This window comes from Photinus pyralis, unplaced genomic scaffold (assembly GCF_008802855.1).
Source record: "Photinus pyralis isolate 1611_PpyrPB1 unplaced genomic scaffold, Ppyr1.3 Ppyr1.4_LG4, whole genome shotgun sequence".
NCBI classification, from domain to species: domain Eukaryota; kingdom Metazoa; phylum Arthropoda; class Insecta; order Coleoptera; family Lampyridae; genus Photinus; species Photinus pyralis.
Genome location: NW_022170511.1, coordinates 46764164 through 46789654, shown reverse-complemented (window position 1 = coordinate 46789654; position 25491 = coordinate 46764164). Strand labels below are relative to the sequence as shown.

Sequence of the window (25491 nt, the reverse complement as noted above, 5' to 3'; positions counted from 1 at the left end):
TAGGTCCACCGTATACACTTGCTATTTTCTTATCCGTTAGACTATATGACTTTATTGTTTCGTTTGTTTTTTGCAAGTTTCTCTTTAGTTTTTGCTTCTCTTGGTTTTTTTTTGTATTTTCGCTTCTACCAGTTAAGGATCACTGTAAATTTCTGGCCCTCTTCTAACTCTTATGTCTAATATGTCCCTCCTATATAATTCAATAATTAACTGTATAATAATTAATTATTTTCTCTACTAATTTTGTTTTCTAATCCAGGAAAGCTTCACTTGGGAGGATGTTTCATTTTCTCTCACAGAAACCCTTTCTTAATTAAGACCGAAAAAGCTAAACCACATTAAACCATAAAGTACTATAAATAATTAAAGTATCGGAAAAGTAGGAGTGCATCTAAAAAATAAAGTTGATGGTTCCGCAAAGACGAAACGTCGAATTCAAAAATTGACAAGATCATTATAAGTTGCTGTGGGGAAATCTCATTGGTTATTAGCTTTAGTTCAAAAAATGGTTCGCAAAATCAACAAATCAGATTTTTTTAAAATATTTAAAAAAAACAGAAAATGTTTCGGAGATTTTTAAACGTTATCTTCTTAGACATTTGATTGAGCAACTTTTCTTCCATTTAACCAATTTTGTATTTCTTACCGTTTCTAAAATCCTAATAGTGGCCTTCCTTATCTCGCTTACAGTGTATGTTACGCTGAAAAAAGTTGGGGTGCAGTTCCCTTTAAACTTTATGGGAAGGGAAACTACTTCCATTTATGAAACTAAGAAGATATTGAAATTAAGAAAAAATCATTCCGAGGGGGCCGTTGAAAAAAGACGATTTCGGGAAAACAATTGTTACTCCTATTGCATTAATTGTTCATCTAAGAATTCATCCAAACTTTCCGAGAAATTAATAAATACTTCTCTTTATTTTAAGACCGACGGACAGACAGAGAGAACCAATTTCATAAACAAGTTTTCCATCCCAATAGTCATTTCTAGGCTACTTCGGCATCATGATAAAATGCTCAATTGTGTTTGAATTAAGGATATTTGGCAACAAAAAGTTTATGTACCCACATTTACATAGTAATTTACATGTTATCGGCCCGAATCAAGTTGTAACGCATTATACGAATAGAAGTTATTCCCACAAGCTGATTCCTATTCAGTTACCTAGAAACTAGTCAAGAATTAAAAATATTAGTAGAGGCCAAGGCCTTTCAATAGTACTTTAACTTTATTCATGCCCCCGCCAGCTATTTATTACATACTGTATGTACCAAATCAGCGACAAAAATCACAGCAAAACTAAACCGCTGTATGATTTCATTGTCGTGGTATTAAATGCAATTTAATTCCCCCTTTAGCCCTTAACGTAACCCTATACGACGGTTCCAAATCATAGTCCCTAGGGAGAGTAATTTTAAAATTCCTTAGAACCGTTGCAATCATTGTCTTCATTTCCAAATAGGCAAATTCGTAACCTTGAAAGAAAATTAATCGTTGAAATAGAAACGCGAACTTACCGATACAATTCCTCGGTCCCGTGCTAAACGGTAAAAACGCGTAGGGATGTAGGGTTGCCTCGTTTTCGGATGAAAACCGATCAGGATCAAACTTGTGAGGATTGGGGTAGTAATATTCCAATCTGTGCGTTGTAATTGGACTTATAAGTACGTTTAAACCAGCGGGTAACTTGTATTTATCTAAAATTTAGGAACAGATTAAGATTTGAATGCGTTTGACACTCAAGAACAACAGTATCCTACAAATGTTCTAACCTGTTTCAGTACTGGGCACAAGTCAGACAGAATCCGCGTTGTACAAAAAATCTTACCGATTTGAACGTCTTCAACTAATTTTCGAGCGATCACTGGAACGCTTGGATAAAGCCGTAATGACTCCTTAATGCATTGCTTCATATACACCAAATCGTCCAAACTCTCCATGCTTATTCCAGGGTGATCCTTAAATACTCTATTCATCTCCTCCACTACCTTCTCCTGTACTTCAGCATGCTTCGCCAAACAGTACAACGTGAACGACACGGCTGATCCGACCGAATCCTGGCCCTGAAAACTGCCAAAGTTACCAACGTTTGGCTTCTGCTTGGATTAGTCCGTTACGGCAAGCATAAAAGTGCAGATCTCGTCTATGACGTTTTCTTCGGAGAACTGCGAGTGTTTTTCGGAAATTTCCAAGAAATATTCCAACAAACACATTTTTCCTTTATTGGTTGCTTTGCGACGTGAGTCTAAGGTCTTAAACAATAAACGATGTTGTTAGAAGGCATGTGTCTCAATTTCGGACTCACCTGCTTGACAAACTGTTGCAGAGTCAATTGCTGGTTTGACTCGCTTTTAGAAATTGAGGAAAATTGGTATATAAAGTCTAGCATGTACCACGGCCGTATTAGTCGTTGAAGCAAAACGAGCTGGCCCCTACAACAGTAACAGTTGAGGAAAATTCGGTATGCCATGAGGAAGCTCACTTATTGAACGGGGAACTTTTCTTAGCGGTTTGATCTCTAACAGGTATTCCCAGAAACGCGCCTAAAAATAAGATTAAGCTGTTTGTTGTAAGTGGAGATGTTACCAATTACAGTGTATAATATTTAGAACGCATTCATTAATGTAGGTGGTGATATTAACCTCGTTCTTGTTACTCAGCTTCTCCACCAAGAGATCAGACGATTCTTTAAACGTTGGGATGAATTGTTCCAAAACTCTCTTGTGAAAGCACGGTTGTATGAATTTACGATGGGTTTTCCATTCATGCCCTGAAATTCTCATCACGTTACTGGATTTCGTACGCAAGTTCCAACTGCCTTTTGAATGCGTTTTCCCTGGGAACTTTGCCGGTTATTTTTCCGGATCGTATGATAAGGATAAGCCTTCAAGAAACTTGAATTTATAGCTTAGAATATTTTTTGGCCTGTAGGATTCAAATCGCCCAGAAGATTGAAAATCGTACTAGACTAGCAAAAGATACAGCGTGCTTTTTGCTTTTTTTTCATTATAATACTTATAACCTTTCACGTACTGAAGCGATCATATTGTATAACGACAATTCTTTTTAATTTTGAGCTGTAGAACCCAAATCGCCCACAAAATTGAAAATCGTATTAGACTAGCAAGAGATACAGCGTTTTTTGAATTTTTTTTCCATTATTATACTTATAACCTTCCACGTGCCGAAGCGATCTCATTGTATAACGACAATTCTGTCAGATTTTGACGTATAGAATCGAAATCTCCCAGAAAATTGAAAATCGTACTAGTCTAGCAAAAGATACAGCTTTTTTTTACGTTTTTTGCCATTATAATACGGTTTTTCACGTGCAGGAGTTATGGAGACCAAGGTTCCACACCGAGAAGCTATTTACTCGCTTCTATGTAAAGCTATAACTTCAAGACCGGACATTTGTTTTGCGTCGGATTTCCTTGAAGAAAGCTTAATTTTCTAGCGTAAAGAAAATGGATTGGTGAAATGACTATTGAACTATACCTAAAAGGAACCCAGAACCTAGAGTGTTGTATAAGTATCATTGTGAATTGTAACTTTTGAACTAGTAGCCCAATCTTGGAACTATTTGAAATTATGGATTCTACAGGCCACATTCTATAAGAAAATTTTTTTTCCTGGTCGACCTGAGACAATTTTTTCTTCGGGGCTCAAAAAAAGGCAGTGTATAACCTTCTTTTTTTACCAAAAATCGACTGCACCAAAATTTCTCGGGAAAACACTTTTTCTTATTAATTTTGGTGCGTAGAATCCAAAAGAATTCGTACTTTTTCGATCAGACTTCTTAATCAAAAGTTATGGACTAGAAACCAATTTCGAAAGAAAATTCAAAGGGCTGTAACTTTTGAACTAGTAGCCCTATCTTTGATCTGTTTGAAATTATGGATCTATAGGCCACATTCTATAAGGAAATTTTTTTTCCGGATCGATCTGAGACAATTTTTTCTTCGGGGCTCAAAAAAAGGCAGTGTATAACCTTCCTTTTTTACCAAAAATCGACTGCACCAAAACTTCTGGGGAAAACACTTTTTCTTATTAATTTTGGGGCGTAGAATCCAAAACAATTCGTACTTTTTCGTTCAGACTTCTCAATCAAAAGTTATTGACTAGAAACCAATTTAGAAAAGAAAATTCAAAGGGCTGTAACTTTTGAACTAGTAGCCCAATCTTTGAACTGTTTGAAATTATGGATTCGGCAGGCCACATTCTATAAGAAAATTTTTTCCCGTGTCGATCTGAGACAATTTTTTTTTCGGGGCTCAAAAAAAGGCATTTTTACCAAAAATCGACTGCACCAAAATTTCCCGGGAAAACACTTTTTCTTATTAATTTTGGTGCGTAGAATCCAAAACAATTCGTACTTTTTCGATCAGACTTCTCAATCAAACGTTATAGACTAGAAACCAATTTCGAAAGAAAATTCAAAGGGCTGTAATTGTGATGATCTTGAAGCGTTCTGTGATGCGGATTATGGAGGGGACCGAGAAAGGAAGGGATTGCATAAATGCGTATCTTAGCAGACAATTTGGAAAATCACCAGAACACAATATTGTCAATAGCATAAATATAAATCTTGTTATTCGCACTTTGTTATGTAAAAACGACTCCAATTACCCTTCTCATAAACTAATTCAAAGAAGACGTACCATTTTTTGTTAATAATCCTTTCCCAAGGAACGTATGCATGAACTCATAAAAAAAATTCTTGCCTGCCGTCTTCGTGCTCGAGAGTATGATCTGGATGTGTTTCGGATCACCGACACCAACGGCAGGTAGAACAGAAATCCACAGTCCCAACAACGACCGTTCATACTTTCGTAGAGCTATTAGGAATTTTATGAATTCTGCAATGGACATGTGTAGAGGATTTTAAAATTAAGACACACGATATACTAATACCAGTTCCACTTCTGACTGAAAGTAGGTTTCCAAACAGCGGTACCACAGGAGGTCCTGTTAACCTTAAAACGAACAGGACACATCGAAACCAAGTGACTAATTGATTCCTAATCCCTAAGATTGTATACACCAAAATACACGCAATCAAGGCGTATATCACATAGACCGATACACCCAAATGAAGCATTGCAACTAACAGTGCGTGTTGACCGATTTTCCCATAGTTCGTAACAATGCTAATTTATTTAAGAAAGATTTGGATTTGTTTTTAGGTCGCATCTACATAAAGAAACACAGACTTCGCAATCTTTGCAACCATTGAGGGCATGATTCGTGTTAGTTATTTAAAATAGTAGGTAGATTAAACTGTATGGCAGTTGAATATAAGCTCTAGATGTGGCTCTGTATGATGCTTTATTACATTGGACTTCATTAACAAAGGCTGATCCTTAGATTCTTCAGCTGCTCTTTGCTAATCACACTGGGATGACGTTGCCCACCAATCTCCATTTTTTGTTCAGTTTATCTCCTTGAGAAATAGAGCAAGCACGGCTGATCGTTCATGCAAAAAATCGAATTTCGAAGGCATTTTGCGTCCCGTTCAAATGGTGATTTGTTGTTCCTTCATGTTTCCGCAAAGCCGTCTTGAAAGTGATAAGCAGCTGAGGTGATGTGCTAAATGTAGATATAGTGATCACTCTAACCGCAAGAGTAGATTAAGTGAAACAGATGAGTATGCGTTCTAATGATATCTGTTATTCTTAATTCAAATGGGACGCGGTGCACGATATACAAGGAAGTTCAGGACATAATGCAATGCTGTTTCTATAGAAACGATGCAACTAAGCTTGCTATTTTTGACGTCTAAGTTAGCAGAAACCTTACATTTAAATAGCTTCTGTTTTATTATACACGACGATAAATGGAAAACTAACCATCTCGTGAAAATATCCCTTGATCGATCTTGTATAATAAATAACTATTAGTCATCGTTTGTGAAACCGAGGAACAGTTGATTATTGGTACTTTAAACTTCGATCGGTGGCTTTTGTGGAAAATAATAGCCACTTAGAAAAGAAAATTTATTCATACTAGGCGGGCTAGCACCCAAATTTGATAAGTATTAACTTTATACAGCTTACTACCTACGCGTAATTCTGTATCGTTTTGAAATTTCGTACCCCGAAGGGCTATAATCTGAAGACCTCCCATCTCGGCCAAAGCATCAAGAGTCTGTATTTTGGCGTTTTCCAAACTGATAATGTAAAGCAAATCTAAACCATTAAAGGCACCAACGTCGACCTCGCTCAATTCGTTTTCATTTAAGATGAGTTGCTCCAAACTCTTCAGACCGGTAAAGACATCGGTTTTTAAGCGCGAAAGGTTATTCTTCGTCAAATCCAGATCGTAACAACGGTCCAATCCGGTAAAGCTGCCCTTAACCAATGACCTTATCTGATTGTTTCCCAACTTGAGATTTCGCAGCTCTCTTAAGCCTTGAAAGATGTCGGCTTGGAGTGAGGTGATCTTGTTTCCATTCAACAGTAAACGGCTAAGTTTACTCAAATCGCCAAAAATTGCATCTGGTAAGTCTTTAATTTGATTATTTTGCAATAGAAGCTCGCCCAATTGATCGAGATGCTTAAACACGGCCTCGTGAAGGGTTACCAGCGAGTTGTTACTAAGGTCCAGAGTGTTTAGGTCTTTTAAGTTGTGGAAAGCCCTCGCGTCAACTTCAGCGATTTTGTTGTTTTGTAGGAACAGCGTAATTAAGTGTTTCAGTGGTTGAAAGCTTCCACCTAACGCTTTCAATTGGTTATCTTCGAGGTAAAGGTTGACGATTTCTGGGCAATGCACGAAAATGTCGTCGGGCAGTGTTTTGATGCGATTGTTGCTTAGAGTAAGTGATTTTAAGTCGCCTAAGCTCGAGAATGCAAGTGGTTCTAGTTCCTCCAAAATGTTTCCGTGTAAATTCAATATCTCGATACTGGGTGTGTTAGCAAACATTTCGTTAGTTACCTTTTTAAGTAGATTTTTGCTCAAATGTAGCGACCTGACGGAACTCGAAACGATCTTAAACTGTTCGAGTTGGTTCCGTTTGAAACTGATGACCATCAAGCTGTCCAGGCCATCAAACACACGTTCAGGAATATGGCTGATTAAATTCTCATCGAGATTAAGAACTTTTAACGAACCAAATTCACTGAAAGTGCCTCTTGAATTGTTGTCAAGTTGCGATTCAACAAAAACACCTTTGAAATTGAAGTTCGCTCGAAGATGCTGGGAGGTTTTGGATCAAGTCCATCTTCTTCATGTACGATTTCGGATACGCCATCGGTGGTGCCCACCTCTTGAAAGGAAAGAATGTTATTGGCGTAACTAAATTCGCCGTACTCTTCGTGCTGAAGTGTTGACGGTAGTAAGCCTAGTAGTAAAACCAAAATCCAGAACATGGTACTGAAAACACACATTTGAAAAACACTGAATCAGACGAAGTAACTTACGTATTTAAATTGATTTTGTCGTTGTTAGCAAGTGAGAAAGTCTTTAACATATAAAAGTTATCAAGTGATAATAGTGTCAAAGGGTATCAAAGTGCATGGGACAATACGACCGCTGCCTCTGCTATCAGTAACCAAACAAGCTGAAATCATCAATGACTGAAAGCATTGTATCTAAAAAATAAAGTTGATGGTTCCGCAAAGACGAAACGTCGAATTCAAAAATTAGCAAGAGCATTATAAGTTGCTGTGGGGAAATCTCATTGGTTATTGGCTTTAGGTCAAAAAATAATTCGTAAAATCAACAAATCGGATTTTTTTAAATTTTTAAAAAAACAGAAAATGTTTTCAGAGATTTCTAAACACTATCTTCTTAGACATTTGTTTGAGCAACTTGTTTCCTTTTTAATAAATTTGGTATCTCTTATCGTTTCTATGCTAATAGTGGCCCTTCTTATCTCGCTCACAGTGTATATGTTACGGTGAAAAAAGGGGTGGTGCAGTTCCCTTTAAAACTTTAGGGGAAGGGAAAGTACTTCCACTTATGAAACTAAGAAAATATTAAAATTGAGAAAAAATCATTCCGAGGGGACCGTTGAAAAAAGACGATTTCGGGAAAACAATTTTTAAATATTACTGTTACTCCTATTGCGTTAATTGTTCATCCAAGAATTTATCCAAACTTTCCGAAAAATTAACAAATCTCTCTCTTTATTTTAACAGTCCGCGGCGGACCGACGGACAGACAGAAAGAACCAATTTCATAAACAAGTTTTCCATCCCAATAGTGATTTTTAGGCTAATTCGACACCATGATAAAATGCTCAATTGTGTTTGAATGAAGGTTATTTGGGAACAAAAAGTTTATGCACCCACATTGACAGAGACCAAGGTTTCACACCGTGAAGCTATTTAGTCACTTCTCTATTTAAAGCTGTAGCTTCAAGACCGGACTCTTGAACTACATAAAAGGAACCCAGAACCCAGAGTATTGTACAAGCGTTGTTGTGATGATCTTGAAGGGTTCTGTGATGCTGATTATGGAGGAGACCGAGAAAGGAAGGGATTGCATAAATGCGTATCTTAGCATACAATTTGAAAAATCACCAGCACACGATTGTCAATAGCATAATTATAAATCTTCTCATTTGCACTTAGTTATATTACCCTGCTCATTTACTAATTCAAAGAAGACGTAGGTACCATTGTTTGTTAATAATCATTTCCCAAGGAACGTATTCATGAAGTCATAAAGAAAATGCTTGTCGGCCGTCTTCGCAATCAAGGCGTATATCATAAAGACCGATACACCCAAATGAAGCAGTGCAGACTCTCCGATTATCCCATAGTTCGTAACAATGCTAATTTATTTAAAAAAGAATTGGATTTATGTTTAGGTCGCATGTATTTACATCTAGATAAAGAAACACAGACTTCGCAATCTTTACAACCATTGAGGGCATTCGTGTTAGTTATTTAAAATAGTGGGAATCTTAGGGTAGATTAAACTGTATGGCAGTTGAATATGAGCTCTAGAAGTGTTTCATGTTACAATTTATCGTTAGGCACTACCATTGAATGTATAATAGTTATAAATTCAATGGTACTACAGCAGTTTAGACGAATGCCGTAATGCAGGCAGTATGCTACTGGATGTTGGTGCTTTGTCTGGTGATTACGAAGTCGTCCTAGAAGATCTCATATCCATTATTCAGGAATCTACAAAACTTGGATTTTAGCAAATGTGAATTGTGTTTCCTTTGCACTGAACATGATTTTATTTCCACAATTTTTCTGGAATTAACTTGATAAAGTCTATGGGATGTCCTCCCCATAATCATGGAATATCTTCAGCTATTGGAAAACGTAGTCTCGAACTTCAAAGAGTTATTTCACGAATGGTTCATTTTCCATTCCATTCTGCCTTTTATCTTTCAATTCCAAAACTGTACTAATCTGTTGCCGTTCGAAACCCGACTTGCCGCTTTTTTGATTCCATCATTCAAGATTTGTAATTTATCATTCCTGGTTACAAGCAACTATCCCACAGATTCTAACGAAACAAATGTTGAACATAAGTAGATAAATAAACTTTGGTTTGCTTACTTGCTCTAAAAATACGCATATAAATGACCCGAATTCTCTGAAACAAGGTAGAAGGATACGTACTTTATACGATCTCATTTTTTCGTATCATACACGATCGTTTTATGCGTATATTTAGGTACCTATAGGCATTTTAAAACTGTATATTTTCGACATTATTTTATACCACGTATGCATTTGCGATCCAAAAACGTTGCCGTATTTGGTAAGTTGACAATAATAATAATAATAATAAATTGCATACAATTCAAAATCAAAACAACCCAGTTTGTGAATATAAGAACGTGGTGGGGGTTTTCTATATGTTTTATACGACAAAAAACAGCACAAAATGAGCATAAAACCACGGTAAACGGTACGGTACTAAGTACGATTTCTAAACTTTGCATGGCACACCTCTGATACAGTAGGTGAACATTACGTTCAAGGATTATTTTCAGTCATTAGATGATATCAACTTGTTTTGTTACTGATAGCAGAGGCAGCCGTCGTATTAATTGTCCCATGCACTTTGATACCCTTTGATACTATTATCACTTGATAACTTTCATATGCTAAAGACTTTCTCACTTACTAATAACAACAAAATCAACTTAAATACGTAAGTTGCTTCGTCAGATTCGGTGTTTTTTCAAATGTGTGTTTTCAGTGCCATGTTCTGGATTTTGGTTTTACTACTAGGCGTACTACCGTCAACACTTCAGCACGAAGAGTACGGCAAATTTAGTTACGCTAATAACATTCTTTCCTTTCAAGAGGTGAGCACCACCGATGGCGTATCCGAAATCGTGCATGAAGAAGATGGACTTGATCCAAAACCTCCCAGCATCTTCGAGCGAACTTCAATTTCAAAGGTGTTTTTGTTGAATCGCAACTTGACAGCAATTCAAGAAGGTACTTTCAATGGATTTGGTTCGTTAAAAGTTCTTAATCTCGATGAGAATTTAATCAGCCATATTCCTGAACGTGTGTTTGATGGCCTGGACAGCTTGATGGTCATCAGTTTCAAACGGAACCAACTCGAACAGTTTAAGATCGTTTCGAGTTCCGTCAGGTCGCTACATTTGAGCAAAAATCTACTTAAAAAGGTAACTAACGAAATGTTTGCTAACACACCCAGTATCGAGATATTGAATTTACACGGAAACATTTTGGAGGAACTAGAACCACTTGCATTCTCGAGCTTAGGCGACTTAAAATCACTTACTCTAAGCAACAATCGCATCAAAACACTGCCCGACGACATTTTCGTGCATTGCCCAGAAATCGTCAACCTTTACCTCGAAGATAACCAATTGAAAGCGTTAGGTGGAAGCTTTCAACCACTGAAACACTTAATTACGCTGTTCCTACAAAACAACAAAATCGCTGAAGTTGACTCGAGGGCTTTCCACAACTTAAAAGACCTAAACACTCTGGACCTTAGTAACAACTCGCTCGTAACCCTTCACGAGGCCGTGTTTAAGCATCTCGATCAATTGGGCGAGCTTCTATTGCAAAATAATCAAATTGAAGACTTACCCGATGCAATTTTTGGCGATTTGAGTAAACTTAGCCGTTTACTGTTGAATGGAAACAAGATCACCTCACTCCAAGCCGACATCTTTCAAGGCTTAAGAGAGCTGCGAAATCTCAAGTTGGGAAACAATCAGATAAGGTCATTGGTTAAGGGCAGTTTTACCGGATTGGACCGTTGTTACGATCTGGATTTGACGAAGAATAACCTTTCGCGCTTAAAAACCGATGTCTTTACCGGTCTGAAGAGTTTGGAGCAACTCATCTTAAATGAAAACGAATTGAGCGAGGTCGACGTTGGTGCCTTTAATGGTTTAGATTTGCTTTACATTATCAGTTTGGAAAACGCCAAAATACAGACTCTTGATGCTTTGGCCGAGATGGGAGGTCTTCAGATTATAGCCCTTCGGGGTACGAAATTTCAAAACGATACAGAATTACGCGTAGGTAGTAAGCTGTATAAAGTTAATACTTATCAAACTTGGGTGCTAGCATGAATAAATTTTCTTTTCTAAGCGGTTATTATTTTCCACAAAAGGCACCGATCGAAGTTTCAAGTACCAATAATCAACTGTTGCTCGGTTTCACAAACGATGACTAATAGTTATTTAATATACAAGATGATCAAGGGATATTTTCACGAGATGGTTAGTTTCCATTTATCGTCGTGTATAATAAAACAGAAGCCATTTAAATGTAAAGCTTCTGACAACTTAGACGTCAAAAATAGCAAGCTTAGTTGCATCGTTTCTATAGAAACAGCATTGTATTCTGTCCTGAACTTCCTTGTATATCGTGCTTCGCGTTCTATTTGAAATAAGAATAACAGATATCATTAGAACGCATACTCATCTGTTTCGCGGAAACACGAAGGGACGGTTGGTGGCATCGATTCTCATCTAATGCGTTCAACAACAAATCACCATTTCAACGGGACGCAAAATGCCTTCGAAATTCGTTCTTTTGCATGAACGATCAGCCGTGCTTACTCTATTTCTGAAGGAGATAAACTGAAGAAAACATGGGGATTGGTGGACAACGTCATCCCAATGTGATTGGCAAAGAGCAGCTGAAGAATCTAAAGGGTCAACCTTTGTTAATGAAGTCCCGGGGATTGAAAAGAGAAGAAAGTGGAGTTTTGCAAATCGTGGCAAAATTATTAATTTTTTTGGGAGAAAATTTTTAATTTAAAACTTTTAGCTGCACTAGTTACACATGACCTCCAATTTTCCTAGAAAAACTGTTTTTTTCATTTTTTATTCTTATTTTTGCGAAAAATAGTAGGGGTTTGAAATTTGGAGGAAACATAGCTTGTTGTATGATAAAAAAGGAAACAATTTTTTGGACCCGTAACGTTGAACCGTTTCCGAGATCTCACAATTTCTGAAAAAACCACCTCTTTTCAAGGGGGTGAAAAATCTATTAAAGAAAAGCGGCAAAAACTGAGGGAACAGTTTTAAGATATACGCGGTTTTTGACATTGGATCCGTGCTAATAAAGAGCTTTTGAAATCTGTCTTCTCTCTCCTCTCTAATGTTTCTAAAATATTTCTTTTCTTTCTTAGTGCCCAACTGCCTTAATTAAACATCTTTATTATTTATTTTTTCTACATTTTTACCACAATAAAAGCAATTCGAAGTAAAATCGAATTCTTTTGCTTCCTGAACAATTTGTTTTTGTTCACTAACTCTTCTTCCTGCCTGTTTTGCAGCTGTTGGGATTAAGCTGGACCTATTGATCGTTAATTTACAGGAATTATGATTAGGATCCTCATGAAATTTATTTCAGGTTTTATATTTCAAATTATTTATTTATTACTAACGTTCTTATTGCAGATTTTGCAAGTTGATCAACAGGTCCAACGCAATTGCATCAGCTATAAAATAGGGTCCTGCCTCAGTCAGTGAACAAAATCAAATTGTTCAGAAAGCAAAATAATTCCATTTTACTTCGAATTTGCTTTTATCACGGTAAAAATGCAGAAAAAAGAAATAATAAAGATGTTTTAAAACAGTTGAGTATAAGGAAACAGAAGTGAATATTTTAGCAACATTAAAGAGAAGCAAGAAGACAGATTTCGAAAAAATCTTTATTATCATCCAGCACGTTGATTTATCATGTCAAAAACCGTGTAGGTATATCTAAAAACAGTTTTTCGAGTTGTTGGCGATTTTCTGGAAGTTTTTCTATAGGAATAATATTATTTTATTTTTGTTTATTAAAATATAAGTCTTCCCAAAAATTTTGCTACCCCACGCACCTCTGTACGATGAAAAAAATAGATTTTTCATCCCCTTAAAATAGAGGTGTTTTTTTCAGAAATCGTGAGATCTCGGAAACGGTTCAACTTTACGGGCCCTTTTTTATCAGTAGTAGCATTTTACGTTTCCTTCAAATTTCAAACCCCTACGACTTTTTTTTCGTAAAAATAAGAATAAAAAACGAAAAATACAGTTTTTCTGGTATTTCTAGGATTGGAGGTTAGGTGAAAATAGTGTAGACACAAAAGTCGTTCATTTCTTTATTCCCTATAACTTTTATATTGAAAATTTTCGCCTAAAACTAATAGTTTTGCCACAAAATGCAAAATACCACTTTCCACCCTTTTCAACCGCCGGGAATTCACCGGCAGAAAAATTCAGCTGTTAATTATTATTCCATAATTTCTTATCATTTCACCTGTATGAAAAACGAGATTTGAACCGGTAACTAATTTTTTTTGTCAAAAATATTACATAGACTGGACTATGTGTCAGAATCACTTGTTTGTATTAAATGCGTACCAATCAACAGTAACACTGTTTAAACATGCGGATTAAAATGAATGAAACTGGCCCTTATCGTAGGTGACTTTACAATGTGGACAACTACACCGCTTAGATAACGTTTACTAATTGATTGTGTCAATCGAATATTTAACTGGATTGCAAGGCCGTAGGAAATGAAAGTCCACGACTCGACCACAAATCAAAATTGGCCCCATGGTTCTGATCCGCGAATAATCTTCCTCCATTGCATTGGCAAATGGCAATTGGGTAAAATAGTAGCGATTCACCCTGGAAACGACGGGATTGTGAGAGTGTAAAGTTGAAGAATGGTGTGAAAACAGCCCTTACTCGAATTTGTAGTTTACCACTCTAGGATGACAATGAGCACGAGTTTCAAGCTACGAACAAGACTCAACGAATTTCAGAAACAATGTTCTGAATAACTGAAAATTATGTGTAGGTATCCTTACACCAATCAGGTTTTTAATTAATATTTTGTTTGTACAGAAATATGTACTATTTGCTTCACTATATATCACATCATTAAACAGGAAGAAATTAGTGGTATAGAACCAAAAAAAATACACAACAGGGTTGTAATCTTTTTGTGATGCCCCAAATATAGATTATTATCTATATGGAAATTACCCTCTACAAATAAAGTCTCTGTTAGATTAAAATTACGTAAGTTTGAAAAAAATTAACCTTTACATGCATAGTACCTATAACAAATACTTTTATTCCTTTCACAGATTATTTTTGAATAATTTATAAAGTACCCTGCAATTCGTCTCCAAAAATAAATGTTATTCTCTTTTTAAAGTTGCGTCATTTTGTAGAAAGTTTGTAATTACATTTGTAACAATCGTCCATTGCACTTTTGTCGAGTACACTTAACTACCTGACTACAGCTTGGGAAAATTTAAATTTTATTTCCAGACAATGCATAAATATTACAAATGTTTTCAATACAAATCGTAATTTTTATCTCGACTAGTTTCCTTTTTTTCTATTACCTTCGTCTTTGTTCTCTACTTCTTGTTGTTTTTCAATTGTTTCATAATTATGTGGCTCCCATTCCTTATTGTAAGGTTAAGGGTCACGTTAGTCTAGATTTATAAAGTAAAACGTGTAAAGAATAGTAAAAGCAGAGAGAGACTCTTGTGTTCAGTGTAGCTAAATGCCTATGGTAACGAATATTTAATGAATAGGTACGCGTATTTGTATTAGAAAGTTGAAATGAAACGTAATTGAATTGGGTAATTACGCCAGATTCGTGTAATTAACATGCTCATTGGCATGGAGGAATGGGGTTTTTGTTAAAAAAGGTTCTCGTGTTGGTAGACTTGTATTTACAAAGTAAATTGATGAAGGTACCTACTACATAAATATCTCTAAAACTTAACGTAATTCTCTTACTCTACATAAATCGTATTAAAAGTGTACAATTCGGCGTAATTAATAAATAATACATAATTATACTTACGAATAAGGATTACCGAAACACTATTTTACAAAACATCGATAATTGTATAAGTCTCAAATATCACTAACACTCAGTATATCTACACGCGGACTGCCTTTTTTCCCGTACTGTTCGCGACGAATAAAACGCAAAATTTATGGCAGTGACTTCTTGTTTAGAGAGACTTTCTTTTGGTATTTTAAATTTTCTAATTCGACTCAAATTTAGTTAGTTGGAGGTGATTGGGTATGCTGCTCGCATCCTATTACGTTTTCGGGCCAATCGCAGACGTTTTGGTCGGCGTTGAAGACCAAATTAACCGGACAAGGCATGTGATGCTTCCTTTCGCCTTCGCACATGAAGTAATGGGTACAGTCGGATTTGTCGCGGTGGTAACTGATATGGCCGTCTTCCTCCTCGCACACCACCTCGTTTGCTGTAACGGTGGCGTGTTGGTATGAGGTTAACCGTGGGAGATACTTACGATCCTTAGTGGTGTACTGTCCGTTCGGGTTTGAGCTTTCAAATGGACCATCGTAAGACAGCTTAACTTTGTAACCGGCCAGCTCTTGCTTCATTGAGGCAATTAAAGGATACTTTAATCCTCCACAATGTCCTCGAAAATCATCCATGTCAATGGACCAGATCATGATTCCTCCAAAGCCTTCTTCTTTCAACCAAGCGATCTGGAACAAGTCTTGGTTATCTAATAAGACGTAACATCGAACTCACCTTCGTTTTTAAACTTCTTTCGTCATCAAAACCGACCCACTGATCCTCGCGATAAGCGAAGGGGACTTGTTGCTCATTATCCCACACGAGTGTCGTATTTTCGACTTGTAGAAAATCGCATATTTCGTAATAGCTCATGAAACCAGATTCCGATGTGAATTGTCCAGGTTTACCGCCACCGGAGGCCGGGGCGCCTATGTCGAACTGGGACATATTCACCAATTCAAAACTTCGCCCGTACGTAGGCATTCCGATCATTAATTTTTCCTTGGGAGCGCCTTGCTTCACCCACTCCCTTGCCGAGTAATCTACGGTTAATTTCTTTTGATAACTGGTAGCGCTCTCCAGCGGGAAAAGGGGCGAGTTGTGACCGACTGTTCGTTCCCATTGCCCGTGGAAGTCGTACGTCATCACATTGATAAAATCCAAATACTTGGAGATCTCCGGCACGTCGTATCCAGCGGCGATTGCCTCGAATGATGCCGGTACCGCGGCCGTGAGTAGCAGCCTGGGCTGTCCACTGGTCTTAGCCTCGCCCTCAAACGCCAAACGCAGCTCTTTTAGAAGGTTAACGTAAGCGTCACGATCGTCGGACCCGCGGGGGTACTCCCAATCAACATCGAGCCCGTTAAACTTATAATCGCGCAGCAATTCGATGGCATCGTACACAAACTGGTTCATTCTGAACACATTTCCCGTTAGTTCCTTGAACGGCGTAGAGCCGAAGGCCCAGCCTCCTATCGCGAGCAGAATCTTCAGATCCGGATTTTTATCTCTGAGCGCGATTACCTTCTCGTACATTTCCTCATCTTTGTCACTAGCTTCTGCCAGTTTGTGATCCTTTAACGTGGCGAAGGCGTAAACGATGTGTGTGCACAGTTTGGGATCGATGTTGTCGGGAGTAAAGCGACCAAGCCCGGGCCTCTTTTGTGACCAGCTCGTGATGTAACAAAATATTTGCGCGGATCGGCCTAAAAATTAAATGTAACGTTGCGAATGATCCACACTGACTTACTGTTCTTGTCAACGGCTGAAGATTTAATCGTGTACTTCTTATTCGGCTTTCTCACTCGGTTGAGTGCTTCGGAAGCGGAAATTTTAACGGGAGCTGGTTTTTCAATCACCTCTTCCTCCTCTTCCTCTTCAAATCCAGCTACTTTCTCCCAGTCCACATCTTTGGCATCCTTACCTCGTGATATTCCACGAAGCTCTTCCCTGAGATTGGGGTGGAAATTAAGTCGTTTGCAACACGGCGAAAAACTCACCTCATAGCGCCTATTAAAGGGTACTTGACATCGCCACCGCAAACTTTCCCGGAGAAGTCGTCCATGTCAACGGTCCAAACCATAGCGCCACCATACCCGTTGTCTTTAATCCACTTCATTTTGTGCCTGATCGAACGCTCATCATCAAAACCGACCCACTGATCCCCTTGCACGGCGTACGGAACCTTCATCTCATCATCCCAAATGTAAGAAGCGCCATTCCTCAACATCTCGCACACCTCGTAGTAAGCCAAAAACCCGCTCTCCTTAGTGTACACCCCTTCCTTACCGCCGCCCGTCGCCGGCGAATTGACCTTATACCGGCCGGAGTTCGACAAAGTAAACGATCTACCGTACGTCGGCATACCGATGATTAACTTGTCTTTCGGCGCGCCCAGCTTGACCCACAAGCTCGCCGCGTAATCGACCGACAGCTGTTTGCGCCACTCGCTGTCCGAGCTCGGCGAGTAAAGGGGCGCGTTGTGTCCGGTTTCGCGCTCCCATTTACCGTGGAAATCGTACGACATGAGATTTATGAAGTCCAAGTAGGACGAGACCGCCGGCACGTCGTAGCCTCCCTTGATGTTATCGGGACCTACGGGTACGGCGGCCGACAGCAGAAGGCGAGGTTTCTTTATTTCTTGGGCTTCGGCCTCGAACGCTTCTCGTAATTCTACAAAAAATATGTTGGGTTAGTGCAATTCGTTGGGGTGCAAAAGACAATAACCGGAACAGGGTACAAAAAAGACATAAAGAGAGAGGAAAAGGTAAAAAAGAAGATACAAAAAAGGCCTCAACCAAAATGGAGAGAAGGAACTCATCGCACTCTTCGAGAAAGGGTTTAAGGGCTAGGTTAGAAAAACGTAACATATCTCAACGCTTACAGAAGATATCGCTAGAAGAAAAGGGACAACTTAACACTTAAATTTCGAGTTTAACAAGTCAGACTGGAACATCTACTACAAAATCTGACCAAGAATCTGACTTAGAAGAAGAATCCCTCACGCTTGTAAATAAGCTTAAAAGGGAAAATATTTCAATGAAGAAGAAATATGATTGAAGAAGATCAAGAAGCATTATGAATGTCCTCGAATGAAAACCACGCAGACAAAGGAGAAAATGTACATTGTCATCAAGTCCAAATGATTTCCTCACTCAGATCGCAAAAGAAATGACAGCTTCTGCACATGCAATGGCACCATCTGCGTCACAGTTGCATAAAGTTTCGCAAGATGAAGGAACAGCGCTCAAGAAGACAAGTGGTGTTTTCTTTGTCTTCAATCAGGCCATTCGTCAAGTAAGTGTTCTGATCAAAACCGGAAATGCAAGGAGTGGAATTGGCTTCTGGGATAACCCCTGCAGCAATATAGTCCAGGCTAAATAGCTCTAAAATAATTTATTTAAAAAAAAATTAGTTACCGGGTGAAACTGTGGTTTTCAGACAGGTGAAATTATTAGAAATTGGGAAAAAATAATTATAACAGCTGAATTTTTTCGCGGGTGAAATCCCAGGTGTTGAAGGGGGTGGAAAGTGGTGATTTGCAAATTGTGGTAAAGCTATTAATTTTAGACGAAAATTCAATGTAACAGTTAGAGAGATTAAAAAAATGAGAAACTTTTGTATCAGCACTATTTTCACATAATCTCCAATTTTCCTAGAAAAACCGGAAAAACTGTTTTTTTCGTTTTTTATTCTTATTTTTGCGAAAAAAAAGTCGTAGGTGTTTGAAATTTGGAGGATAAAAAAGGAGATAATTTTTTGGATCCGTAAAGTTGAACCATTTCCATGATCTCACGATTTCTGAAAAAAAAACACCATTTTTTCAAGGGGATGAAAAATCTATTTTTTTCCATCGTAGAGAGATGCGCGGGGTAGCAAAATTTTCGTAAGGACTTACATTTTAATAATCAAAAATAAAAAACATTATTCCAATAGAAACATTTTAAGAAAAGCGGCAAAAACTGGGGGAACAGTTTTAAGATTTCGTTTTTCACATGGTAGGGAAATAGCGAACAAATCTTCCAACACGTATAATTTATCATGTCAAAAACCATGTATATCTTAAAACTGTTTTTCCAGTTTTTGGCAATTTTCTCGAATTTTTGCTATAGGAATAATATTTTTTTTATTTTTGTTTATTAAAATATAAGTCTTCCCGAAAATTTTGCTACACCGTGCACCTTTGTACGATAAAAAAATAGATTTTTACCCCCTTGAAAACGAGGTGGTTTTTCTAGAAATCGTGAGATCTCGGAAAGGGTTCAACTTTACGGGCCCAAAAAATTATCCTTTTTTTATCATAAAAATAGCAATCTTTACTCCAAATTTTAAACCCCTACGAATTTTTTTCGTAAAAATAAGAACAAAAATCGAAAAAAAAAAGGTTTTTCCGGTACTTTTGGAAAATTGGAGATTATGTGTAAATAGTGCAGATGCAAAAGTTGTTCATTTTTTTATTTCTATATAACTTTTAAATTGAACATTTTCGCCTAAAATTAGTAGTTTTGCCACAAATTGCAAAATGAACCCCTTTCAACCCCCGTGATTTCACTCGCGGAAAAAATCAGCTGTTTTAATTATTTCTCCCCAATTTCTAATCATTTCACCAGCATGAAAAACCCGGTTTGAACCGGTAACTAATTTTTTTTGTAAAAAAATATTATATAGCCTGGACTAATAAGAAGTATACTTAGTTGGTATGCAGTTTACGACCCAATTGATAAATTATATCTATTTTAGAACACATCATCCAAGAATATTTTGGAGTGAAACCAGCTCCAACAACCAAAGGTAAAGAAGATGAGATTGCTATGAAAATTCTTCAAGAAACTACAAACAAGAAAGACAGTTGATGGGAAACTGGACTGCTGTGGACGGTCTGAGTTAGCTTTCAGTTACCACATAGCTCAAAAAAGGCTTCGCACAATGGATATCTTGTCCCAAAATCCACTGAGGATGCGACCGGAAACGGTTCGGAAAATATCAAAGGGTGCGGTTTAGGCGCAAGCAGTAGAAAAGAAGGAAGAGAGTGCTATTTACCTTGGTTTTCTGCGTACCAAGAATTTCAACGCTGAAACATACAAAGAAAGGTTCCTGATTGCAAGTAAAGCAATCCAAGAGCAGATATGCGTAGATGACTGTCTTGGTGGAGCAGAGCCCTAAAAATAAACCATAAATTTATAAGGTATGTGAAGAGTTTTTTGTAAGTTAAATGGAATTGCTCATCAACCCTATATTACAAGCAATACCCGAAAATTTACGTAAAGTGAACAATAGAACAAGAGTTAAATTCCGTTCCAAAAGACATTAGGACCCCGTAAGAGATTGCTTCAAGTTTAGTTTAAACATCTAAGACGGTGGGTCCAGCATCCAAGATGGTGGATCCAGCATCCAAGATGGTAGGTCCAGCATCCAATATGATCGTGCACCCCCGGTCAATTACCGAAATATGATCCCAAACCCCGGACAACTGCCGAAATATCATCCCGTGCCCCGGGCCAATTGCAAAAATTTGACGTTGCAACACCAACTGCCGAAATATTTTCCCACGGTCTCCCGAAGCCAAAGTACCGTAATACCTACTACCAACCAGAAGGGAAATGTCAAGCTCTGTCATGACTATCTTCGATCCCTTGCTTTTCTTACACCAAGCAAGATGCAAGGATTGTCAATCCTATAGTTAGTTTGGAGATCCCAAACATAGATTGGGATGACGAAGTACAGGAAGCAGTTATGCCATATTGGAAGAAGTGGATTCAGGATTTGGAACAAGTCTCAACATTGAAGCTCGATCGAAAATACCTCAATCTTGAATGCTACGTCAATTCAGCTCCACATTTTCAACAACACGACTGAAACTCAGTCGCCCTCCTCAGAATAAATACAGGGGAAAGTATTAAAGTTTCATTCGTTGCTTTAAAATCTTGTGTTGCTTCCGTGAAAGGATTCAGGACAATTCCAAGGGGTGGATAAGAGGGTGGAGAAATTTCCGACCTTTCAGAGGTAAACCAATGGCACTGGATTCCCACAAAGCTCGACATGGCAAATTATGGAACTAGACCAAGCCAATCAGCAGACTTCGATTATTATCGCTGGGTAGATGGAGAAGATTTCTTGATAAAAGATGAAGATTAACGGTCTGCAGAAATGCCGCCACCTTCAAGAATTGAACATTGGAGTTGGATAGCAGCTTGTGATGTCATTTGTGTTATTCCCCAAAAGCTTCTTTAATTGGATTAGATTGTTGTTTGCCACAGACCGATGTGATATCTTGAAAAAAATTCTATCCGCAAATGATAGGACTTGCCAAAGAGGTGCAAATTAAAAGATGCGAAGAGGAAAGGTTTACAGAACTCAAGGTGCTGTGGAGTTTTCAACCTATAGCAAAAAAGGAAATGGGAATGCTGCCTGAAGCAAGAACTCGTCCTAGAAACCCAGTCTTTTACTGCACCGGGGTACACAGAGTACCATGGTACCATTACTACCATTCACTTGGAAATTTCTGACATACTAGCCTCCAACGACATGATCGACTTCATCAACATCAGAGGAAAGCCTGCTGAAATCTGTAGAGACAACGAGAAACATTTTGTTGATGCAGAAAAAAAATTAATTAAGTTTAATTGGTCCGGTATCTCTAAAAGAACAACATGGAAGTTTATGTTCCCCCGTTTACCTCATATGGAAGGACGCCGGGAACGGATGGTAGGACTCGTAAAAAAATCTGGAACGAGCAACCCCACAGGAGAACGCCCTAACAACATTCTTTGCAGAAGTTATCGGTATCCTCAACTCCCACCCGCCCACTTATATCTCAAATTCACCGGAAGACAACGATGTGAGTATACAAATCTCCTGGTCAACAGCCCAAGTTTAGAAGAGAAGTGAAAAAGCACACAATGTTTAAGAAGTCCTGGAAGCACAGCCAGTTCACCGGATTGCTTCTGGAAACGATGGTCGAAGGAATACCTCCCGTGGTTAGACAAGAGGCAAAAATGGCACTAGAAGCGACAACCCGATCAAGGTTGGAGATGTTGGACTCCTTATCGAAGACAATGCCTGGAAGAGAAGGCTATAATCGAATATGCTTGAGAATGCTCATGCTGAAAGTAGTCCATGGAGATCCGAATGACCCCACGAAGTCAGTGATGATATTCTACAAGAGACCAGTTATCAGGTTTTGCAAACTCGATTCCAATGAAGTCTCACCGAAGGATGTGGGCAGTAGAGATGTGGAAAGGAATGGCAAGGGTGGCTGAAGTATTTAAATGTGAAGGAGGGAGAATTCTAGAAGCTGTAGAAGGACGAGGCGTGCGGAATATGGGAAGAATCAGTCGAAAAGCTGTAAAAAAAAGTGTGAAGGATGTTCAAAAAGGGCGTAAACGAAGAAAGGGTGCAAGAAAAAGGCAAGCAAGAGACTTTAATGAAGAATTTTACAAAACCTGAAAGTATTTCACTAGTTTTAGTATGAAAAGCGTCAAGTAAACTCCATCATTTTAATATCAAACTAAAAATGTTAATTCATCAAAATTTGAAAGTAAAAAGCGTGAGAGATAGAAGATAATAAAGGCTAGTGCGCTTATTGCTAAACAAGGTGTTAGTGGCAGGCCTTATTGTATTTGAATTTGTGGGAAAATTCGGGAGTAGATGAATGAAGATTTGCTTTAAAGACACCCAAGTATAATGTGTTGTGTGGTGAAACGCCTGTTCTGAACCTACCACAAGGATCTTTTTATCATTTCCGTATTCACGTTAATTTCTGGCGATTCCGTGCCCATTCTTCGATTCAAATTGAAACAGGGTTCGTAGTGGCAACAAAAACCACATCTAGAACTGGGTCATAATTAAATCGAAGTGCAAACTGAATGATCAAGTCGAAAACTGATCAAAAATGAATCAGGAGAAAGGTTACAATCACTTTCACATAATTTGCGTTGAAAATACCATTAAATCTAAATAAATTCATGTATTCATAATGTTTGTCATTAACGCGAACAAAAACAAACTTTCTACATTAGAAGCGGGAATAAAACAAACACTTGACAAGGTACTTTAGCCGTAATTGGTTTTCACCGACCTCAGTTTCAATATAAGCATTGTCTTTTTTCCTGTTGAGAGTTCGCGAATCGGAACAAAGAAAGTCGATTGTATACAAATTATTTTACCGCCGACAATGACGATCCTTGAGCGTGATGGTCAACGTGTCGCTTACCTTTTAGTAGGTGCACGTAGTTCTTCTTGTCGTCCGATCCCTTGGGATATTCCCAATCGATGTCGAGGCCGTCGAATTCCCGATCGCGAAGGAAGGGAATGGCGCTGTAGATGAAGGTTTGTCTGGCGTAGCGGGTGTTGGTCATATCTTTGAATTTCTGGGTGCCGAAAGACCATCCGCCTTCAAAGTAAAAATGTTAGCAATTGTGGGTTGGTGGGTGGACTTTTACCGATAGCCAGAAGAATCTTTAATTTCGGGTAGCCCTTTCGAAGACTGCGGATCCGTTCGTACAGTCCCGTTTTGCCATCCTTGGTCTCGTCGTTGCTCTCAAACGACGACAGTTTTCCTTTCTTCAGCCAGCCAAACGCGAAAATGATGTGCGTGCAGAGATCGGGCGTAATGTCTTCGGGCATAAATTTACCGATCTTCGGCCTGTACTGCGACCAATTTGTGTAGTAGCACACCACCTGGAAGTACAAAGGTGCAAAAATGGCCCAGGAGCCGGTCTCCTTACCTTGTATCCATCATCGTCCTTGTTACTCTTGGTCGAACTGCTGGAGGCGATGGCGTTGTCGATTGTTTTTCGGTGACCGGGTCGCGTGCGAACTTTGAACCGATTTACACTCGATGACAAATCCTGATCTCGCGTCCGCACTGAATTTTTTTGCGCGATGGGCGCGGGCGAATTTGTTGTTGTGGTCGTTGATGACGGCCTACGCAATCTTCTTCTCGTGACTGTAAAGAATCGCAGATTTAAATAAACGTAGCCTAGAACTTGACTCTTCCGATTAACATTTGAGCCTTGGGCGGCAATTTCACTTTCTGGATTGGCCCAGATACCTACCCAACGTGAGGTTGTCACACGCAGATCCGCATAAATCAAAAACAAAAAGCGCCAGTGTTAGACAAATAAAGGCATTAACGCCTGTTTGCTTCTACTCATTATAATTTCAAATTAATATAAAACCTCAGCTTTTAACGAGACGTAAATTTCTACTGCATCTCGACGATTACGAAGTTTGTCATACTTCAGGGATAACGAACGAATTTGCAATTCTAACACTCGACAAGGATAATCCATTAGGTGGGACAAATTAATGAGAATAATGCGCCGCACCAAACTTATTATTATTATCGTCGAAATGTTTGTTCTTTGGTACAGTTCTAATAAGCGCAATACATACACCTCTGCCTTATTACAAACCTTAGTTCCGTCACAGAATTTGTTAACAAAATCTGTTATTGAAAAGGCATAGGGAAAAAATCACCCCCTAGCAGAAGATCTATATTTTAAAGTTTTCTGTATTTGTTACAACAAACGTTTATACGGGTGGCGTAACAATCTTTCTCGTTAATCCAGAAAAGTGTGAGAAAAGCTTGGAGGGTATAGCGTTTGATATAATTACCAAAGGTAAAACCGAAACGGAAGTTAAATGAGATCCAAGATGGGGGATCGGTACCGAAAAATCAAATATTGACCATACAATCATTTTGTGCCATTTTTGATGCAAATTTTGTGCTATTCTGATTTCGAGTTATTCGACAAATGACAATCATGTAGTACCACAGTTAAATCTGTGGTAGTACGATGCCGTACTTTAATTTTGTACTATTTTCTACAGTATTATTATACTTCTTAACTTCAATTTTTCGCGTGTGTTCGTTCAGCCCAATTTTGTGCAAATTGAGTGCTATTTTTTACTTGGAATAGAATTCCATCATACCAAAATTCACTAGGGAAAAATACGGTTTGTTTTGCAAGCTTGAATTAGAAGCACGATTGTGGCCAAGAGGTTCCAAGTTCGAATTGGGTTTGAGTATGGCAATTTTATGTGTTTTGGGATCAGGTTGATACAGCAGCATCGGTCTAAACTGCGCCCATTTAAAAATAAGGTTCTTTATTTAAAAAACTCAAAGATTCTGTCTAAGATATTTGTCGATTCGTGAAAAGTTATTCAGAGCAGGAGCTTTTTCAAAGATTCTTTGTGGATTTTTCTGTTTTACTTTAAACG

General features: G+C 38.2%; 4 protein-coding genes across 5 annotated transcripts in view; 1 reads left to right on the top strand and 3 right to left on the bottom strand.

The window, feature by feature from the left end:
• Positions 1-1070: 1070 nt before the first annotated feature.
• Positions 1071-5819, bottom strand: LOC116168161 (probable cytochrome P450 4aa1). Its single transcript, XM_031483835.1, has 9 exons — positions 4916-5819; positions 4663-4860; positions 2595-2771; positions 2484-2544; positions 2307-2433; positions 2119-2253; positions 1830-2064; positions 1519-1698; positions 1071-1476 (listed from the first exon to the last, which is right to left on the bottom strand). The coding sequence occupies exons 1-9, from the start codon at positions 5100-5102 to the stop codon at positions 1319-1321; spliced, it is 1458 nt and encodes a 485-aa protein (XP_031339695.1). The 5' UTR covers positions 5103-5819; the 3' UTR covers positions 1071-1318.
• Positions 5820-5983: 164 nt separating this feature from the next.
• Positions 5984-7548, bottom strand: LOC116169909 (carboxypeptidase N subunit 2-like). The gene is made up of 2 exons (XM_031486117.1): positions 7420-7548; positions 5984-7372 (listed from the first exon to the last, which is right to left on the bottom strand). The coding sequence occupies exon 2, from the start codon at positions 7028-7030 to the stop codon at positions 6002-6004; it is 1029 nt and encodes a 342-aa protein (XP_031341977.1). The 5' UTR covers positions 7031-7372; positions 7420-7548; the 3' UTR covers positions 5984-6001.
• Positions 7549-9975: 2427 nt separating this feature from the next.
• Positions 9976-11552, top strand: LOC116169795 (leucine-rich repeat-containing protein 15-like). Its single transcript, XM_031485968.1, has 2 exons — positions 9976-10123; positions 10172-11552. Exons 1-2 carry the CDS (start codon positions 10074-10076, stop codon positions 11532-11534), a joined length of 1413 nt encoding a protein of 470 aa, XP_031341828.1. The 5' UTR covers positions 9976-10073; the 3' UTR covers positions 11535-11552.
• A 3585-nt stretch (positions 11553-15137) lies between these two features.
• Positions 15138-25491, bottom strand: part of LOC116167808 (probable chitinase 10) — a 31099-nt gene continuing 20745 nt past the window's right edge. The window contains exons 1-9 of one of the 2 annotated variants that reach the window (XM_031483346.1): positions 24324-24460; positions 23994-24214; positions 23709-23946; positions 23480-23659; positions 17268-17940; positions 17018-17217; positions 16003-16973; positions 15755-15956; positions 15138-15706 (exon numbers count right to left, since the gene is read on the bottom strand). In XM_031483346.1, coding sequence (XP_031339206.1) covers positions 15495-15706; positions 15755-15956; positions 16003-16973; positions 17018-17217; positions 17268-17940; positions 23480-23659; positions 23709-23892 — 2622 coding nt within the window. In that variant the 5' untranslated portion in view covers positions 23893-23946; positions 23994-24214; positions 24324-24460 and the 3' untranslated portion in view covers positions 15138-15494. Of the gene's footprint in view, positions 15707-15754; positions 15957-16002; positions 16974-17017; positions 17218-17267; positions 17941-23479; positions 23660-23708; positions 23947-23993; positions 24215-24323; positions 24461-25491 lie in introns of those variants that run through there. The other variant, XM_031483345.1, reaches the window with a different exon arrangement.

Bases quoted from the DNA above. Each gene is read 5' to 3' on its own strand.
- LOC116168161 (XM_031483835.1), bottom strand. From the start codon at position 5,102: ATGCTTCATTTGGGTGTATCGGTCTATGTGATATACGCCTTGATTGCG. The intron at 2,545-2,594 runs GTAATTGGTAAC...TCTTATTTTTAG, and splicing joins CGTTCTAAATATTATACACT to GCGCGTTTCTGGGAATACCT. The intron at 1,477-1,518 runs GTAAGTTCGCGT...TTTTCTTTCAAG, and splicing joins GGGACCGAGGAATTGTATCG to GTTACGAATTTGCCTATTTG.
- LOC116169909 (XM_031486117.1), bottom strand. From the start codon at position 7,030: ATGGTCATCAGTTTCAAACGGAACCAACTCGAACAGTTTAAGATCGTT.
- LOC116169795 (XM_031485968.1), top strand. From the start codon at position 10,074: ATGCTAAAGACTTTCTCACTTACTAATAACAACAAAATCAACTTAAAT. The intron at 10,124-10,171 runs GTAAGTTGCTTC...GTGTGTTTTCAG, and splicing joins AACAAAATCAACTTAAATAC to TGCCATGTTCTGGATTTTGG.